The sequence below is a fragment of the Toxorhynchites rutilus genome, chromosome 3 (assembly GCF_029784135.1).
Source record: "Toxorhynchites rutilus septentrionalis strain SRP chromosome 3, ASM2978413v1, whole genome shotgun sequence".
NCBI lineage: Eukaryota > Metazoa > Arthropoda > Insecta > Diptera > Culicidae > Toxorhynchites > Toxorhynchites rutilus.
The window spans coordinates 181,602,682-181,624,749 of record NC_073746.1 but is presented as its reverse complement, the minus strand read 5'-3'; the positions used below and the strand labels follow the sequence as shown (position 1 = coordinate 181,624,749).

General features: G+C 38.1%; 1 protein-coding gene across 4 annotated transcripts in view; it reads left to right on the top strand.

Annotated features, from left to right (window-relative positions):
• LOC129775535 (discoidin domain-containing receptor 2) overlaps positions 1–22,068 on the top strand; it is a 631,586-nt gene that overhangs the window by 218,956 nt on the left and 390,562 nt on the right. For all 4 annotated transcript variants that reach the window (XM_055780375.1, XM_055780374.1, XM_055780376.1 and 1 more), the window contains one exon: positions 10,050–10,363. In XM_055780375.1, coding sequence (XP_055636350.1) covers positions 10,249–10,363 — 115 coding nt within the window. In that variant the 5' untranslated portion in view covers positions 10,050–10,248. The remainder of the gene's footprint in view (positions 1–10,049; positions 10,364–22,068) is intronic.

Sequence of the window (22,068 nt, the reverse complement as noted above, 5' to 3'; positions counted from 1 at the left end):
TCATGCTATGATATGTCAATATTTTTTAGTAATTGAAGTTATATTCGTAAGCGCTTAATCATCCGGATTTCGAAGCATTACTATACTCCCCAAACTGGTATAGTATTTGTATAATATATATGCTATAGCAATATAAGAGCAATATGAGCGGGCGCAACAAAAGACACATCGTAAGCGTAAGAGAGAATAAACATGCATTAAATCTTTTCGCACACTTTGCCACATACAAGGCCCAGACCAAATTGAATATAGATTCACGTTTTTGCTCCCCTTTTTACTCTCAGAAAATACTTTTCAGCTTCAATTCATAATCAGGTGTAATATTATCACCCATTTATGCAACAGCACCAGTGGCTATGTGGATAGCGTGGTCGTGTAGAACAGCCTCGCATTCCAGTTTGGAATTTTTTTTTGCGTACAATTTCAAGCTGACGTTCAATCTGAGCAGGGTTGCCAATAATATTTTTCAAAAAAACTGGAAGATTGCTTTAAAAAAAACTGGATCCTGTAAAACCGTTTTATTTTAATAAGATCGGCTATGATTTATCTAAAATGATTTTTTTACCCATTCCAATGATTGAGGCATATAATTTCCTTTGATGTTCCGTACAGTAGTCATATCATTCGAGCAGAGCAAAATGGCATATCCCACTACTCGAACAATACTGTGAAACCATATTTGAGGATCTTTTCCATACGGTTTTATTTGTGTAAAACTTGAAAAATCTCGTATTTATTGCTTCATATCCATAAAATCGGTAATAGATGATCGTCGCAAAACTGCTCGATAATGGAATTATTGAGGTACATAGGGACAATTTTCCGGTTATAGATCACTGCATCGAACCTAACTTCCATCTTCTGTCTTTTAACGCGACTTGCCTAACCTTACCTTCGGTTACGAGTTAAAATACCAGAAAACTCCACTCACAATATTATTCCAATACTCAATTAAGCATATTCAACGCTAAAACAACACTGCTCAAATATTTTTTTTGGTATTAAAATTATCAAATTTTGGTATTGAGATTTTCAATTTCTCTCATTTTTTTGTATTATTCATTGGTATTTTACTTCTTATATCAGGCTTTTCCAAACCAAATTTTGGTATCAAAATTAAAATGAGATTTCCTTAATTATTTCCTCCTGCTCAAGAAATTATTTTCAAAAATGTGCATAGTATGCATATTTGCAAAATAAACACTATGGTGCATATGCATTTTATGCAAAGTATGCATCAACTCTTTAGAAGAGTTTAGATTATACGTAAAATGAATGCAAATGGAGCATGGTTATTTGGGGTTTATATTAATATCAATTGAATACAATGGACAAATTTACTCTATGACCTTCTGAACATGAGAATGATTTGGAGGATCTATAATATCTGATGTTTATACAAAATCAAAGCCAGCACGTGGGCTCTATGAACTATTTTGGGTAAGTTGTTTTGCTATTAACATTGTGTCAGTCGTGAACGAAATGATAGATCAATTGGTCTGAACTTCAGAAAGGTTTGGTGGACCTAGAACAACTTATATATTTTTTTATAAATTCAAAGACACTGTAGCACGTTGCTGCTTGAGTAGACTGTCAAATAAGATAAAAATCGAGCGATATCCTGTTTTTGAAGTAATTTAATAAGTTTCCAGCACTCGGGAAAGTTAATCGTTTTCGGCATTTTCAACAAAACACCGACAGATTGAACGAAATAGGACGAACCAAATTACAGCCTCACCTGTCGCAGAAATCCACGAGGTAGATGAAACACGGCTAAAAAAGCATATGTTCAATACACGCACTGCGCGCTAACCGTATTGAAATCGGAAGTGTAAACACGAGATAGATAACACTGAGTTAGTTGAGTGTGAAAAAAAAATTAAAGATCGATCCAAAGTAAATACACCTCGGATCGATGCAACGATAATTAAAAATAAAATTGGTCAAGGGACATGAAGGTAAAGAGAGGGATAATATTTATCATTGTAAAGTTTTTTTTACATAAAACGGGTAAAACTGAAGCACACATATAAAAAACTGGATAAAACTGGACAATATTAAAAAAAACTGGAAGATTTTAGGGTTCGACTGGAACACTGGATCGAGAAAAAAGAACTGGAAGAATCCAGTTCAAACCGGAACATTGGCAACGCTGAGTCTGAGAGAAAGAGATGTCTGCTCCCACACATACAAATATTTGAAAGCTTTTGAAAAAGATGCTTTTATTTGATCATTTCACCCTTCAGCACCCGAAAAAGCATATTTTTTCTGACGTAAATGAAATGTTTTCTGCGTATTTTGATGGTAGAAAATAATCTAGATATGGCGAAAAAAACTTTGAATTGTTTCTAACTCATATGTCATCATAATATAAAATAATGAAGTATTAGTATTCCAAAATTCTTTTAATAGTAGTAATAATTGAGTTGAGTTTCAGTCAGGACTACATGAATTTGGAGAATATCAATCTTTGAGGTTTTAACAATTTTCAGCTGCTTTTAGGTGTGTTTTTTTTAAAATGAAGTACACTTATTTCATCACAATCAAAAATTTGTGTAGACGGTGGCACCGTTCTCTCGCAGTGACTAGAGAAAATTGTTATGTTGGCGATATTGAAGGAAAAGTGTTGAATTCTGCATCTGATTTTGAGTTTTTGTGGGGTAAAGTTGCCTCTTATTAGCACGCCTGAAGTTTTAAAGTAGTTCTATGTTATTGAACTTTTAATTATAATAATGAAACGAAGTTCTTTGAATGCATAAAACACATTTTTTGAGCCTTACTCGACCGTTTTTAAAGAATTTAATCATATTTCCACTAACGGCTGTGTCATCGAGATCATTTTTACACACTATTTTCATTCATGACTGGCTTACCATTATTACAAAGATGAAAGATGAGATGAAAGATTTGTCACGTCAAGGATGACTATTCACCTCTCCAGCTGATGAAAACATCGACAATACAAAAGGAATGGTGTTCGGAAATAGTCATTTAGGTTTGAGAGAGCTAGCCCGTGATCTCTAACGAGACCGTTCCAAAAGTGCTCAATTTCATCCAAAAATTATTCGCAGTTAAGTGGCTAGAATCATGCTAGAATGATAAAATTCTGATCCTACGTTTATCCAACACTTATCACTGGCGACGAGACATGGCTATAACTTTTTCTTATTTACAAAACTTAAATTACCGTAGAGCGGGGCAAAGGTGTGCACCTAACAGTTGTCGTCCAATAACTCTTGAAATAAAAACAAATAAAGTCCAGTTTGCTTACCAAATAGTAACTATATATATTACCTTCGAAACGTAGTACACGAATTTCTTGAGTTATGTTTGTAGTTGGACAAATACCTATTTTAATACAAAATGAGAAATGCGAACTTTTGCCCCCGAACTTTTTGGAGCAAAAGTACGCACTTATTGAATTGAACTTCTGAGATAACTTATAACAAAAATCATTACTAGAGTGTGTAGGGACCATAGGTATGCACCCGTGGCCGAGTGATTAGCGTCTCACATTATCATGCCGGGTGTTCGGGTTCGATTCCCGTTCTGGTCGGGGGGGATTTTTCGTCAGAGTTATGGTCGAACATGATTTTGTTGTGTGCTGATTGATTCTTGGCACCTAGAAATATGATAACAGGCCATTCACATACCACGTGGAATTTTTTGCGAGGGAAGAGACTGACATTATAAGATATCTTTAAAAGTCTTACATTGAACCATAATTCTTTTCATTAAAAAATCAAATTTATAAGTACATAGTTTCCTTCACCTGATTTATTTGAAACTCATTATTGAAAAAAAACAAATGAAGTTTATTGTGAAAACATAAACATACACGAAACATAACCGTTATTGAATTGAATGCGTTGTGAAAATAAAAACATTTTTCATTTGAAATTCATTTTGAATTATTTTTAAACAATTCTTTATTTTTCTTTCTCATCTTGGATTTCGGTTCTGAAAATTTCGAAGCTTTGCTTTGTTGTGCTGTTGTGGGGATCGAAGAGACAGACGATGTTTCCTCATATTTTTTTCATTTCCTCCATAAAAGAAGATTCAAATTATAAATCACTTACTGATACGAGCCTCTTCCTCAAAGCTGATTCCTCAATATCGAAGTCTACCACAATCCGACGCTTCGAGACTACCTCCCGAAGCCTCTGTTGGGCCATTTCGAGCATTTCTGGAGTGCATTTCTTCAAATTAGTTTTCTTCTTGTGGGTCTCGCTAAAAATTTGGTTGAAAACATTTTATAATTTTTTTGAGAGCAAAACGCTGGAGCGAACTTTTACCCAACAAGCAATTTTTCAACTAATCGAATTTCTATCGCATTTTCTTTAAACACACAAATTCTCGGTATAATGGTCAGAATGTGTTATTCGTGCACACAAACTGAGAGGAACAGTTGCTGCTCTAGTGATCTGCTCTTCCTCGACTTGTGTGCATAGGGGAAATTTGGGTAAGACGCCCCACCATGAAAAATCATGGATAACGCAGTAATCGGCAGGATTTTCCAGCACTTATACCTTCCTTTTTTCATTATAAATACAATTAAACGTATTGTAGCACAAGAAAACGCGTCTATCTTCATAAAATAATTATATCATAAGACGTTTGAAGCATGAAAAAACTTATTAAAATTTTGTAAACTTCAACACATTTTCAAATGTTACCAGATCTATCGATTGAGTTTGAATGACAAAATTTTAAAAATAATATTTTATATCAAAATGCAATTTTCTAATCCATCTCATAATGGGGCACATCGCTACAGTATGGAGACTAATAAAGTGTTCCAGTGTTACCAAAACACTGAGATATTTTCAACAATTGTTTTATAACCATTTTCACATATCTTTTCTGTATTATGTAATAAAACCCAGAACGAACACAATCACTACAATGTTTCTTACTTCTAAAACCCATCCATTATTAAGAATAATACAAACCTTAGAAACAAAATAAAAACTCATAAATACAACGGCCGAAAGCCTGGCAGCCCATTTGTGAACAGCGGCACGGAGCAATATTTTTATGAACAGCGGCACATATTAATACGATTGTAAACACGAATATTGTATTTGAAATTCCTCCGCGTTTTCGGTTCGACAACAAAAATGCCTCGAAAATTCGAGATCATTTGATGATTCTAACTGGTAGAAACATAATGGAAGCGGAAGGTATAAGCAACGAATAAACAATTATCCAAAATAAACGCTTCGATGTCGTTTGACATTTTGACCCGTTGTTGTGGTGCATTTTGGACTAGAGATGTGCCATCCGCTCATGAGCTGTTCCGAAGAATCGACTCTTTGAAGTGAGTTGACGCGGAACAGCTCGCAAAAAAAATCAAACAGCTCTTCAGCTCACTTTGATGATGATGAAGGAGAGAAAAGAGCTGTAGAATTGAAGAGAGTGTGTGAGCTGTAAGATTCAAATGAACTGACCGTCTCTCGCTCTCCGTGTTATGACATCAGTTCAGTTTCATTTGTTCCTTGTCTTTTCAACTGTTATATTCGGGTTGACGGAATTGGGCTTTGTTTTAGGGGGCGCCAAAAATAATAATTGTCTTTCAGGCAGAATGAACACGTTTTTAAAATTAAAATTATGAATGAAAATTAAAATCTGTGTATTAAATTAGTCTAAAACACTTTGTTTGAAGGCGGTGAAAAAATCTCAAAAAATTCTTCTTGAAGACAATTTTATATTATAATGAAAAGTCTCAGTAAAAATATCGGAAATGTATAGACAGAAATTCATTTAAATTTTAACATTTTAAACTGGCTTCGTCTTCTAATCTGATAAAGATTACACTATCGAGTTTGGGACCCAAATTGAAAGTCGCCACCAGATGTCGACACTGACAACTGAGCTGAAGAGCTGTTCATAAAGAACAGCTCTTCTAGATGAGCTGAGCTGATCTGAGCTGTTCATCATGATGAGCTGGATTGCACACCTCTATTTTGGACACGCTTATGGGCATTTTACCTCGCTTATTTCAGAATGGTGTAAGGGAACCGCGGGTAATACGGACAGTGGGGGTAAAATGGACAGGTGGTTGATTTGTATAGTTACATTTTGAATTTCAAATTAATGAGAACATGTTATTCTATAATATTTAAGCCACCCTATGGCAATGAATACTAATCGAAAGAGGAACAGGGAAACAAAAACCGAAAATCATTCCGCGTGTGGATGTAATTTTAGCTCGATATTCGATATTAAGCATTTTGAGTGGTTTAATATCAAAATTCAATTCGCTGATGGTTATATTTAGGTTTGTGAGTTAACAGAGAAGCAATAAAGGGCGAACACGAAATTATTGCGACACATCCAACAGGGTTATGCCATGTTTTTTACCATTGGGTAAAAATCAACCAAATTTTGCACACTTTCTCATTGATGTGTATTGTCTACATGCTGTCAAACTCGAAGTCGTGTTTTTCGATTCAACGAAAATGGAGGTGAACCAACGCGAGTCGAGAGAACAAATTCTTTCCAAACACCTGGAATTTCCTGACCTGTCGCACCGGCAGTTAGGAAAAATGTTGAACATTCACCATTCAACCGTCTCCAGAGTGTTGAAGCGGTTCCAGGAGTGGTTGACGTTGGACCACGGCAAAGAAGCTGGAAGAAAACCGGGACCGGAGAACAAAAAGACGGAGGGAAAGGTAAATCGGATGATTAAAGCAAATCCCAGGGTCTGAAGCCGTGATTTTGCTAAAAAGATCGGCATGTCGCAGAGCTACGTCCAGAATGCAAAGAAGAGAGCTGGACTACATACATACAAGGTACAGAACTTCCCAAACAGCGATGAGCGGCAACAATCGACGGCTAAAACTCGGGCACGGAAGCTCTACGATAAGATGCTGACAAAATATGGCTGCTGTGTGATGGACGACGAAACGTATATAAAAGCCGATTTTAGGCAAATTCCGGGGTTGGAGTTTTTCACCGGCAAGAGCAAGTTCGATGTGGACGACAAATTTAAGAAGAAGAAAATGTCGAAGTTCGCCTTCAAATATCTCGTTTGGCAGGCCATCTGCTCTTGCGGACTGAGGAGAGAGCATTTCGTGACAAAGGGCACAGTAAATGGCGAGATCTACAAATCTGAGTGCCTCGAGAAGCGCCTTTTGCCGTTCTTGAAGCAGCACGACGAAGCTCCGCTATTTTGGCCAGATTTGTCATCATGCCACTATTCTAAAAGTGTCCTGGAGTGGTATGAGGCCAATTCTGTCCATTTTGTTCCAAAGGACATGAACCAGCCAAACTGTCCGGAGCTGCGCCCGGTGGAGCAGTACTGGGCAATGATGAAGCGGGAACTTCGGAAGAGCAAGAAGACAGTCAAAGACGAGAAGGACATGTTAAGAAAATGGAAAAAAAAACTGAGAAACTGGTACCGGATGACACTGTAAAGACTTTGATGGAGGGCATCAAGCGAAAATGCGTTCAATTTTACACTCAAAGCTCCATCGATTAACTTTTCTTTTGATTTTTGAAGTAAATATATGTATAAAACTACCCTGAAATTTTGGTTTGATTCTAAACATTATAAGAAAATTGGCATGACATTTTCGGTGTCGCAATAATTTCGTGTTCGCCCTTTATTAGCTATGTACGGAAAAGTAAATTCATTTTTGAGTGGAAAATTCAAATTTTTGAAATAATTGTACTGGTGAGGTAAAACGGACAGTTGCCAGTAGGAGTGAGATGGACTGTGAAAAGTATGTTTAATCTATTCCTAAGGAATACCCTGCGTCTATAAAGGGACATCAAATCGCCAAATGTGGACTGTTTAGAAGCTGACTGGAACCAAAAACAAAATAGTTGAGGTGTTGTTCGTTTATACTGCTGAAAAGCACGATGTCACTTTTAACGGACATTCGTGATGCGTTCAGACCTTGGTTGAATAAAATTATTCCTCTCGCGATCGATAAACCTCTACGCTTCATATATTACAAACCTGTCCATATTACCTCCACTATGTGTCCATATTACCCGCATCGAAAAAAAAAGTTGTACCGGAAAGGTCTGTTTTAATTTCAGTAAAAAAAAAGTGTTTTTCAAACATTTTTGTAAAATATTTGACCAATTAGGTAGAAAAACAGTATATTGAAACTGCATCAATGTTTTGGGAAACATGAGTTTCCAAAGATATAATTGAAGTTCTTCTTAACATGTCCGTTTTACCCCCACCTCCCCTAATATGAATGCGTTTAGAATTCTCGTTATTGCTGTTGGTTTGCTTATTCGTAATCGTTCTTACAGACGTGGCTACATTGTGGATTGTGAAGAAACGTTGAAATATGTAGTAAAAATACATGTTTCATCCTGTTTTGCTTAACACGGGCGTCTTGCCCGGACTTCCCCTAAAGCTCATTCTCCACTTCCTCTCATCATAGGGCTACAGGGATGTTAAATGTAGAGACATCTTGCATAGAAAGATCACCCATTTGGTCTGTGATTAAACTGACACGGAAAATATGGAAGCGTTTGGAAAATGTATATTTTCTTACCGTAACCGTCCTCTAAAACATCCACTGGGTACCCAACAAAATCAGTTAGATTTACAGATATCGCCTATAAATCGGTTTTAATGAACAAAAGTAGAAAATCACATTTTTTGAAAAGCACGTTACAACTGTCAAACTCGCATGTTAGAATGATTTACATTAACACATGGGAGTTGCCCATTTATATTCCTGCAGATATTTTATGTTATTTTCAAACTCCTCTATCCTAAGCCTAATATTGATAAAAATTGTGTTCTTAATTTTGCTGGATTATTTGAAGGAAACTGTCGGTTTGATGGGAGGTGGATGAACTTTCCCCACGTCATATATATGCGAAATAGAACCTTTTTCTCACTGTGAGCGCTCATAAATATGCTGCTTCTGATGTACAAACATTCCCTGTAATGCAATGCGGTTAGTGTATTTCCCTCGCATTATTCATCAATCGAATCGTACCCTTAAGCGAGTTTCAGTTCAGCCTGGAATTTCTCGGGCCAATGTATCATAACTTGCAGCCTCCAAACATTCCTTCGTTCAAACAAATTTCTATCACTACTCACCGCAAGGATGAACAGATTCGCAGCGTGCTCATAGAGTGGAAAAAAGAACCCTCAAACTCAAATTCATTGCATGATCCATACCTACATTCCACGCTACATCAGCCTTATCGAGATGATTTGTGCCTGTGCGAAACCATTCCGCTGGCAGGGAATATAGGCCGACGTGAGCTCACGAGCTGCCCTCCGTTGCAATGATGTACTTTCAACTTTCAGCACAGAGCCATTCCTTCTGAAAACGCGGAACGCAACACATTACGGCGGAAGGCGAATCCGAACCATGTAAGCAACGCTTTCCGCACAGCGATAATCCGCGCGCAGAACTCTTCCAAGGCCGGGGGGCGTTCCGGTATTCGGATTTGGGGCGGAGGCAATGTCGTAAAGATGAATTTAATTAAAATTTATGATATCACTTATTCGAAGTAATTAAATACGGAAGAGCGGCGCAGTTTGTGCACCACCGCCGATTTTCGTAGTTAATTTTACTGCCCCACAACTCAATGTGTGCGCCCTCTCGCGGAATGCTCGCGGAAGATTTGTACCGGAATTACCTCTTGAATAAAATAAAACTAATGGAACCTTGAACTTTGTTCCGACCGACCGACGCTCGTTTTCATTTCTGCTGCAAAAAACGGCTAAAAATTAAGATTGGCAGCCGCGAAGTCGCTCCGAACTTCTCTTTCCATACTTTGCAATAAAATTAATGCGAACCAGCTCCAGACGAACGCGCTTTCGAATGGTTCAACATTTGGTCCTGAGTCTGCTCTCAATTAATATTAATTGTACCACCGTGGCTATAAACTTTGTCATATTAAACTGCCGTCGATTTGTTGCTAAATTTAGGCCTCGGAATCGGTAATCGGTTTCACAAAATCTGATTCAGCGCTATTCGCGGCGCCGCACGCCTCTCATAAGTTCCAACCACACATGGCGCAAATTAAAATTTCTTTCTTATTTCTTTCCACAATTTTTGCAGGTCTCGAATTTGCCGACGCCATCGCTAGGGGAAAAACGGAAATGACGAACCACAGGAACGAGTTTGAAAAGTTTTAACATACATATCGACGAACAGCAAATAGCAAAAAAAAAAACGCGCCATTGTCACGAATAAAACAGCATCAGCATTTGCGAAACGGAAATTAGTTAGCTTTTTGGTGAGAAGTTTGAATGACAAAATGGCAGTGATACGTTCACCGGAAGTGTTAGTCAATGCCGTCACCTGGTGGATCAAATTTGTGCTGGTGCTCATCTTTCTGGAGGTGTTTTTACACGTCGAAACGCTCGATCTAGGTAAGTGGCATAAATCTTTGAATTCGATCAAAACTGGCGATTTATGGGAGCATAGTTTCGTCCACCAGAATGCATCTCGTTTCCGCCGAATCCCAACGAGTCCAATTAAAACAGAATATATCTTTGGCGAGAGCTTTAAGCCAACGGTGCGGGCATTTTTGCATAAATTTCAACTAATTAGGGATTACAATTTTAAGAAGACATTCATTATCGCAACACTTTAATCAGCTCTCGGAAAAGTGCCTTTGGATATGGGCTTTGTGAACGGGCTATTATTGTGCCACGTTTAGGAATATTAAACCAGAAGATTTATGCTTCCACGCATTAAGAAACGGATTGCAGAGGAGGACCTGACGAAAATTGGTGCCAACTGTTGCCTGCCGCGGGTTATGGGCGCGGGGAAATTCTCACCGTAATTAGTTCCAAAACAACAGCCGGCTGCTGCTGGCGGCGGTTCTTGCATCCAGAACGAACTCAGTCCGTGCGGAATTTAATGTGGCGGTATGTAAATGAGGAGCCACAAACAATTATGTATGCAAATTATAGTTTCATTGTGTTTGCTCTTGTTTATCGGATCATCTGGGTGTTTTTTTTTCCTTCGCAGAATTGATTCGATCTGGTGGTCGCATCCTCCGGGGAGGTATTATTTGATCGAATGAACCGACGAATGGCTCTCGTATCTCGAAGATCCCCAGGTGGATGGTGGTTAATCTTTTTAACCCCCCGCTGAAATGTGTGTGTGTGTGTGTCGCCATGTTGCGACCCACCGTAATTATATTCATGATGTGACGGAATTAATCAATCATACCAAAGGCAAAGAAAACGCCTCCTGATGACGTATCGGGTGCAACATATTGTGCGTGTGTGAAAATGTGTCGCCCATTTGCATAATGACGATGAAAACAAATTAATCAAATTTTCTGCCACCTGCGAGTCAATTACAGTTCCAGATGTGTCACGGCTCGTTTTTGGGGCGTTTGTGAAAATTCGTATACCTGTGTGATTTGGGTACAATAATCAATGGAATTTCAATTATTGTGTCATTATTACGTTAGAAATCTAATCCACACTAAATCTCATATATGCACAAATGATGTAGCTGTTTGCGAAAATTTCCCACATCGCTGAGTGGTTAATGAATTCATTTAATTTGAAAATTTTGGTGACTGCATGTCACGAACATTGCGATAAAAATCATGAGAAATAATCTCAAACCGTAAAATCTATTCTTCTGTGGTTGGTTGGTGGTCTATCTTTTTAGTCCATTGTCGCTTTCCGCCAAACTTTCAGACGTCGGCTTTTATTCTACAGGCCGAACTCTAATTCATTCGATCAGACATCGCATTCTCACAACTCCAACCATTTAATTCGAAAGATAAAGTGTCTAAGATTTATATGATTGTTACTTATTGTTATTGTTATTGTTATTGTTATTGTTTATTCTCACAAACTTAAGACATTTGTCTTTTATGTTCAAGATACAATATGGTGATTAATGAAGTGCGTCATTCTCAAAAACATCCCTAATTGACTGACAAAAACATTTCTTATTCACTGGCAAAAATGCTCTAAACAACCTCTATTAAAACTCTTAATTGAAGTCATTGTTTGTAGCTCATGCGGTAAAGCATTCCAATAACTAATACCTCTTACAAAAATCGAATCCGAGTAATGTGACGTTCTGCATCGTTGAATAGCGAATTTTTTCCCTCTTTGCGATCTCAGAGGAACAAGTTTGTTGAATAAGTAAGTTGGTTGTTGTGTTTTTATTAGTCGATATATTAAATGAACAGTCCTCATTTTGGTAAATTTTTCAAATGAGCAGCCTAGTAAAGTGTGTTGTAAATGAGTCACGTTTGAATACCGGTTGAGATTATAAACATATCTTATACAGCAGTTCAGTGCAACTTTCAAACGACCTCGGGCATATGCAGAAGCTTGGGAGAGTATGAAATCGCAGGATAAAAAAACTTACTTATTGACTCGAAAAATTGTTTCAAAAGCTTAAAAATGCTTTGAAAACAGATTATTGATATCACACAAATCTGTATACAAACTGGCGCTCGCTCGGTAATCAGCTTAAACCCGGGAAGGATCCAACTCTACCTTCAAGCTTCCTTCCTTTCAGCGATGGGCAAACTTTTTGAAAAAAATGTTTTTATACCGATTGAAAAACATTGTTGAGATCAACAACATCCTGCTACCTGAACAGTTTGGGTTTAGACGGGGGCATTCCACTATCCACCGACTAGTGAGAGTGGTGAACACCATCCAAAGGAACAGGACTGTATCCAAGTCCACAGCCATGGCACTGTTGGATGTCGAAAAGACTTCCGACAGTGTCTGGCATGACGGGCTTGTTTTTTTTCTCTGTATTAGAGTGACTCTCAACACTTCGGGCTGGTTCGTCACTTTTACCTTCCATTTTGGAAGAATGTCGGGAGTGAGAATTGAACTCGTGATCTTGAGCGTGAGAAGTATGGATGTTACCTTCACGCCAGATCGGCTCCACATGACGGGCTTGTATATAAGCTCTGTTCCTTTAACATTCCAATTTATCTCGTGAAAATCATCCGGTGTTACCTTCAGCAAAGGTCATTCAGGGTATCGTTGAATGGCTGTTTGTCAAACACATTCTCCATACAGGCAGGGGTCCCGCAGGGAAGTCTGCTGGGCCCTTTGCTGTACAGCCTTTACACCTCTGACACTCCTCCCCTGGGTGATGGCTGCGCGTCCTTTCTGTTCGCAGATGACACCGCAATTGCCGTCAAGGGAGGATGCCTCGTGAAATTACAAACAGGCTTCAACGATGCCTTGACGCCTTTGTTGATTATGCTAACATATGGAACATCAAAATCAATGCCTCCAAAACCCAAACAATCATGTTCCTGCTCAGGAAGTCTCCCGAACTCAAACCTCCTCCATCTTGCGTTGTGGTGATGCATGGCACAAGGGTTGAGTGGTCCGCTGAAGTAACATATTTGGGGCTAGTGATAGATCAGAAACTCCTCTTCCGTCAGCACGTCGAGAAGAATTTGAATAGGTGTTCCGCTTTGGTTCGATCTATGTACCCTCTGATCTGTCGACGATCCCGTCTCTCAAAGGTGAACAAACTGGTCGTCTACAATCAAATTATAGCTCCTGCCATCCTTTATGCAATTGTGGTGTGGAGGTCGTGTACTCAGACTCACAGGAACAAACTCCAAATGGCGCAAAATCGTGCATTTAGGATGATCCTTGATCGTCCTTTTGACACAAGGATCTCGTACCTACACCAAGAGGCTGATATCCAAAAACTAGATTTAATTATGAATGAAAAAAAAGCTAAATTTGTTGAGAAATCTAGATCCTCTGAATTTGACCTGATAAAAAAATTGTATATAGTAGATTAGTTAGTTAGTTAGTTAGTTAGTTAGTTAGTTAGTTAATTAGTTATTAGTTAGTTAGTTAGTAATTTATAAATAGTCTCTTTCCAATTTAAATTCAGACAGTACCATTAAAAATGGTGAACAACTGCCAAATTAGAAATAAGGAACTTTTGCTCAACAGTATGATTTTATCTCCAAAAGCTGAACCAAAGATGAAAAGCCCAGATTGTGTCACTTGCACTGTAAAATATGTATTCAAATAACAAAACATTTGAATAAAAATGCATTTAAGTTGTAAAAAAAAAAAGGAAATCAGCTTAGTTGTGATTGGAAAATGACGGGAAGATGGTCTCGCTCGATCGCCTAAACACTATACTCACAATTCGAATTCTTTTTTGCAGTCGAACCGAACGAAGCATTTAGCGAAAAACGAAGTGTGGGTGACAATTCGATACAGATTGTTTACAAATGGTGACATTGGCTATGGATTTGATAGAATAGAAAAAAAATGTTTGATATTGTTTAGAAAATATTATATCAAAGAAACCATATTGTTTGATGAAAGCAAGAGTTTCAATATAATTTGTCGATGAATGCCACAATCAATCGATTATTCTAATTGCCGGGAGGGGGTATTATTTATCCTGGGTATTTTCGAGGAGAAATCGATTCCTGCTTTGATCGTTAATATTTCTTTTCAAGTGAAACGAAGTGGATTGTAAGCATTTTATTCAAAAGATAAAATGTCTAAGAGTTATATGATTGTTAATTTTTGACCCGAAAACTTGTTTCAATAGCTTAAACATTGCTTTGAAAACAGGCTCAAGGAATCACAAATCTGTATGTGAACTGGTGCCCGCTCGGAAATCCATTTCAAGAACGTCATTTGATGTTTACGGAAACAAGGTTTTCTGAGTAGCGTCGAACGACAATGAAGTGTCTTTGCCAAGACAGGTGGAGAAAAAGTTTGGATTGCGTTATCCCCAAGGGCCCTTCTCAGGGCTAGAGACGAATGAACGTTACAAACGTTACAATTACCTCTAACTACTTCTCTCTCTTCATCCCATCCTCCAGTAGTTAAATGTCTCCATAATTCAACAAGATGATGAAGAAGAAGAAATATCCATTTAGTTGTGATTGCGAAGTGATATGTGAATCTTCTTCCCCAATATCATTTCTTTTCTGTCGCCGGACTGAACGGAGCCACATTTTATGATAAAAGTAGCAGTTCTATTATCGAATGCTCACGAATGCCGCTATCGCCCCTTAATTCCAATTGTCGGGGGTTGGAGAGGGGGTATTAGGTTGCCATGACATTTTTCAATTGTTAGTTTCATAAAATATATAATTATCCTCATTGCAATAGATTGTTAGGGGAAAAATCGATTGATGCAAAAACCTCGTAAACTCATCAGGAAATAACTGAGCAATAAGCGCTCGTTACTGAACAATTTTCGCGATGCAACCGCTTTTTTGTTTTTCAATTTGCACCCGCAATATGTTCCCAAAAGATTTAATACTACATCAAAAAAAGTTCATTCGATGGGTAAGAAGTGGATTATTTTTCCAAATTTGGTCATTAAAAAGTAAAGAATTCATCACCCATACCATTAAGTATTTTAGTAGCAATACTAACAGTTCGACTGGAAAGTTCAAAAGGTTGACGTCTAGATGGCGCCTCTTGCAAAAATCTACTTGACTATCACAAAGCACCATTTTCCAATGGATACGTGTCAAAATTTGACGACAATCGGTCGATTGGTTCGCGAGTTACAGCATTGAGAGTGAAGCAACTTTTGTCAACTTTTGTTAATGGAAAAATCACAAATCAATGAAAACGATGGCAAAATTGATGGCTTCGATTTGCTTCCGCATCTACCGTATTCTCCAGATCTGACCCCCCAGCGACTATTTTCTGTTCGCAGACCTGAAGAGAATGCTCGCTGGCAAGAAATTGAGGACCGATGATGAAGTGATCACCTAAACTGAGGCCTTTTTTGAGGAAAACCCGAAAGAGAACTATAAAAATGGTATCAAGTTGCAAGATCGCTATAATCGCTATATCGCCCTCGAAGGTAATTATGTTGAATGATAAAATTGAATTTTACAAAAAAAAATATTTTTACTGTGTTGCCTTATAAATTTTTCAGCCGAACTGAGTAATACATGCTACATAGTTACATGTTACATAGTAGATAATATGAAAGCACCGAACAACATGGAGAGGTACGTTCCGGATTCGTAGTACGAACATGTTTTTAACAGTTTTAAAAATCCTGTAAGCAAAGTCAAGCTAGTTGCCAACACGAATATTTTCCTTTGTGGGAACCACATCTCATTTTTTTCATTTGCTTACAAATTATCTTACATGAAATCATCCTGAACCAACTTTTCGATGGTGTCCGCTTCCCCAATTGCAACCGATAGGATTTCAACTGGTTGCCTAATTAATATAGCTCTCGAAGTCTTCGTAGCCTAATTGGTTGCGTGTCCGCTACTAATCAAACGATCATGAGATCGTAACTCAGGGCCATGAATTGATCATCTTTGTGTGTTATTCTAGCTATGACGTCCACGCAACGATCATCAAGTGACGGTAATACCGGTCTGCTGCATCGGTAATTGGTCCCGCAACAGTCCCGCTGTGTATGGTCCAACTGGTGAACATTCGAACAATAGGAATACTCTTGGGCCTAAATAGCCACAGTGTAATATACAACAAATTATCGTGAGATAAATATGTACACGAATAAATTCGGCTCTGTTACAACTGAATTGCCAAATGAGCCTAATAAAAATAAACAGATGGGATGAAAAAAACCAACGATGCACGACTTTTCAGAGTGCACTTGCCCAGCCACGTCTGATTAACGTGGACAATATTCACGACAAAGATACTCCACTGCGACTTGGACGAGTTTTAGAGCACGAAACAGCTTCTTTATCGTTCCAAACCTTTCATCGTTGAAGCGGAATATTGTGTGACTCTCCAATTCATTGAACGCTTTTTCAATCTATCCCTTCATGTTATGAAACATCTTCAGTACTAGTTGGGAGTTGACTGTTCCAGCGGGTTTCACAATCTGTCACCTGACAGAGTTCTTTTCCGAATTCGGTATGGATTATGGTTTTAGGACGGGTAAATCTTCTTCCTTACTTCCGAACACAACAATCTGTGCATTTTCGCAATCTAAGCGATCCACTGAGCCTAAAATAAGATGAGATAGATATGGTAAAATATTAAAACTAAACAGATTAGTTCTTCCACTGTTCTAACAGTGGAAGACTTTCAATCTTCGGATTAGCTTGCAATTGTAATCGTTGAGTAAATACCGATAATCTGAATTTTTGTAGATGTTGTCCTAGAAAGGACACACAGTTTCATTTTGCATCCATTGATTCAGCGATTCACTTTACTACAAGATTTGAAGTCTGTGTTGTTTATACCCATTAGAGTACCAATGAATGATTTATAGAAGTGACCTGTGAATTTTTGAAAGGGACTTTCTGCAAAATGCTGACTTCCATGAAAAAATAGTGCAAAATTTCAGCGGACTTCGTTTATTAGTGTCGCAAAGTTATCAAAGTTTAAGTTTTTCAAAAAACGGAAAGTGAGGTTTACATGAAATGGAGGTTTTCAAAAAAAAACTGTTGCTTAATGACCTCGAATTGCATGAAACGTCGAAATTTACTGTTTACTGGAAAAAATGGCATTTCACAATATGAACTCCAAAAATGAGCAGACGAACTTTGTTCACGAAGTGGTTTTTTTTGAATTTTTGATTTTTATCTGTTCTTTCCTCGAAAGACTACGAACGTAAAACGATAAGGAATATTTTTCAAATCAATTTTAAATTTATTTTAAATTGCTGTTTTGAGCCTAGTAGATGGTAAAAATATGTAGCATGCATTATTACTGTTTTTCTTCTATTGTATGGTTTTAAAGCCATACCACGTTCTGGATTATCGTGAACAACCTCTAAAAATAAATTCGACGTAGCGCATTTTTGTTATCGACTGAAGTGTTCCATTGCTCCAGAACAAGGTCCAACAAAGACTTAGGAATCCCTAAAGCTTCAACCCTTCATAAGGCCGTGGACTGCAGAGAACATAATCCTTACATGAGGAAGAACACATATTTACCATTGATAAAGCATTAACTATTGAAACAGTTGAAAAAAATGGTGGCAATATAGTTGCCATAGCCTTTGGTTTGGTTAAAATTAAAACAATATTTCTAGTGCAGCAAAAAAAAAATTATAGACTTACAAAGAAAAAATTGAAAATTTGAATTTTTCATCAAATACACAATTTATGTTGTTGAAAGAACTGCATGATCTTAAACAGTAGAACTAAACTTCCAACCAAACGGTCTCACAGACTGAGAATCAATAATTTTATTTTGAAGAGGGTGAATTAAATGACCATCAAAACTGAATGAAGTTTAAGAACGCATATTATCGGGAGTTTCTTCGTTCAATTATATCTTTTTCCTTAAATAAATGCCAATAACGCCTGAAAATACACAATAGCAATATAACAGAGACACGCACAGTCTGTGATGCCGTGCGCGAGTTATGATGTTGTGTGCGAGTACAGGAGGCCCTAAAATCGCGGTTTTTCTACATAAAAATTACTCCCAAATTATTATGGTACATTTTCAACAGCCCTAAAAAATTAGAGTATTCCCAGATATCTTTAGAAGTCGTGGGTTAAGCAAAATATTGGAATAATATTCCAAGTGCAACTAAAAAAATATTTTTTGCGGGTCGCATTAAAGTTGGCACGGTCTTATAAAGAGTTCAATAAACCTTTGCTGTCATATAGAAATGAATGCAGTTCAATCCTGGAAATATCTGTTGATTTAGTGATTACCTGTTAGCTTTGGGTGATTTTAGGGTTATTTTTCGGTTTCCAAGAAACTCTAACTCTGACGACTTTGCGACACTAGTAAATGAAGTCCGATTGAGCTGATACTTTGCATATGGTAGTTTTTTGTCCGAATCAACATTTTGCAGGAATTCACGTTTGTGAACTCGAGATGACCATTCTTATTGTCATTCTAATATCCAAACATCGGTGCTTCCTATTCATGAGTCATGAGTTTTTGGAATTCCTCTAAAACCTCGGGCAAGTAGACCCTGCCGAAAATTAGAGGTCAATCACCTTGAGGTTAAAATCATCCACTAAACTGTCCAGCAGCAGCAAATCGTGCCAGAGCTTTTTAGGAACGAAGAAGTTTGAGGCTAATCATCAGCGGTTTCTGGAGTAGCGAACCGTTTTTTAGAGTTATGTCAAGACCTTTAAGATGCATTTGATACCGCTCGTGTTCGATCCTTCACGTTTAATCACATTTGAGCATCTCTTACACCGCGGTTTTGTATTCCGAATAGGAAATAAGACCATACAGCAGATTTAAGTACGCCAGGTTATACGTTTTGCCACTCATAGCAGTTGTACATATATGAAAACGGTTGTTTTTTTATTCGCCGCTGATTGGTGGGTTCATTTAATTTAGATTAAGCCATGACAATTACAAGAAAAACTGTTGGAAAAAACCCCAAATCTACAAATTTATTATGCTATGTTTGAAGGTTAGTGGCAGATATCGGTTTTGTGATCCATCATCGCCTTACATGATACTTTAAAAGTCATTTCTTCTGAGCAGAATGACTCTTCTAATTTCCGCCACCACGTATTGGAATATAGATATGCCATCAAAATTTCGTCAAAAGTCAAATAATGATAACTCTACGGAAAATACACTCAAATTTATGTAACCAATGTAATATAATAAATGTTATCGTGCATAGTGATATTCTACTCATAAATCTACGACTCATCAAAGCCTTTTCACTCAATACCCATATCTTGGGGGGGGGGGGGTTTTCATCATTGAAGGTGATTATCAGCAAGTACTTACATATTTTGAATTCCAGTAATGGTAAAGAAAATGCGTCACAACACTCACAATTTGGTTCTGGTTGTAATTTTTCCTGCTTTCTTCATCTAACAGTTCGGCTGAAAAGTTCGTAAGGTTGACGTCTAGATGTCTCTTGCAAAAATCTACTTGACTATCTCAAAGCACCATCCTTCAATGGATACGTGTCAAAATTTGACAGCAATCGGTCGATTGGTTCATGAGTTACAACATTGAGAGTGAAGCAACTTTTGTCAACTTTTGTTAATGGAAAAATCACAAATCAATGAAAACGATGGCAAATTTGCATGAATTGGGCTTCGAATTGCTTCCGCATCCACCGTATTCTCCAGATCTGGCCACCAGCGGCTGTTTTCTGTTCGCAGACCTTAAGAGAAAACTCGCTGGCAAGAAATTTAAGACCGATGATGAAGTGATTACCGAAACTGAGGCCAATTTTGAGGAAAAACCAAAATCACTACTATGTATTATAAAAATGGTAACGAAAAGTTGCAAGATCGCTATAATCGCTTTATCGCCCTCGAAGGCAATCATGTTGAAAAATAGAATTGAATTTGGCAAAAAAGAAAAAAATGTTTTACTGTGTTGCCTTACAAACTTTTCAGACGAACTGTTATATAGTTTTAGCGATAGCGGTAGCGGTAATCGGTAGACAGCGCCATTCTCATTTCGACGGAGACTCTTTTCGATTTGGAACCACCGTCCTCTACTTTATTGCGATTATCAGGACGAATTTCATCTCAGCTGATTTTTGAATACTGCATACGATTCAAAATCGGAACGGTAGCCCCCGATTCGAAAGTAAGTTTAATTGAATTTTAAATACGAATCACTGCTGCTTCTCGGGGCGTGTGATTCTGTGAGGAGCACCGTTCGCATGGCACTTATCTTCGTTTGTATCGACCAAAATGGAAGAAAAACAATTTATCCCTTACCCGAGATTTTCCCCAGTGTGTGCTGTGCGCCACTCTCCAGCATCCTCATTAATTGCAGCATTTTCTTCCGTTGTATCTACCGTTCACAAACTGTTGATTTGTGGCTCATTTCGGGTTCCGTCACTGCCCGTCACGGTCCCCCTGCTTCTGTTCCGGCTCGGATATGGCTGGTGCGAGGCGATTATTTCCGTAGTAAGTTGCAAATTTGCTTCGTCAGGCCCACAGTGTTCCGACGAAAGGAAAGTCCAACAGACAGTCGATTCAATTTTCTTTACGACCAATTTACGGTTTTATAACTTTGAGAATTTGCTGCACCATCAAAAGTGATGAGACGAATGGCGGAATGTGGTTGGATGGGACTGTCTCGCTAGCAACAGATTAGTTTTGCACCATTCTTCGAACGAGCACTCAGCAGTCGGCAGTTTTGTGAAATAGTTGTGTATTTGCATATTTCACTGGCCTCTCCGGTACACTCCGGTGTCATGTTGTTCCCATAGCAGCATACCAAAAACGAAAGGTAAGGAAAACTGCTGGTCCTCGGTCCGAGAACGAGATAGTTCGGAATTGAAATGTTGTGTAGGAAATTTTCATTACTTTTTCTCCATGTCACTGCAGGGGCGAACCATCGGATAGGTAACACAAGCTTCCATCGCTGGGAACGTGTCACCGGGCTTCCATATGGTTTAGCTCATCTACTTCTGCCCACTTGGAAAGGGCCAGGGCAAGGATTATAGGTGTATAGCCCCGTTGCGGATGAGTTTCACTGCCTAAGTTGTCGGAAGCACATCGTCGGTGCGAAACGTTAATTTTCAATAGGATATAATCTATCCTCTCTCTCTCAGTTGCAATTGAATAAGTTTTGGCAAATTAGTGTGCTAGTTGTTCTTAATTCCATGAAATTTATTCACGAACTAAACGTGAACTCAAGGATGCATTTTGACCAATATGACCGCACTTTCATCCCTTAGTGTTGCGAATAGCACAGGTTTACATTCCAAATAAAGTACCAAACGGAGATCTTGGACTGCTCCCCATCTGGCACTTTGCATATCATCTCCACACATGCACAACATCCGAATTCGAAATAAGCGTCTGCTATGTCCAATGTAGTTACAGATCCATGCTTCGGAGGCTGGAGACTTCTCATCTGCAAGAAAAAGTCAAACCTTTGCTATCCTTTGACTCAGTGCCTGATACGGATGTTATTGGGACTCTACCGACCATTCCATTTTGCTCTCTCTTACAAAGCATGCTCGGAAAACAGTACCGACCGTTGAGAACGAGAAGTTTTGTCCTATTTGTACAAGTGGAAAGTAAACAAAATGTGCTTTGTACATATCAGTAAACTAAATCAATAAACACAAACCCATTGCCGTCTGCACCGAATTTCAATTCGAAATCGGAATCCAATCTGCTACGGAATAAATCATGAAGCTAAAGGATGTACGAATATTTTGCCAC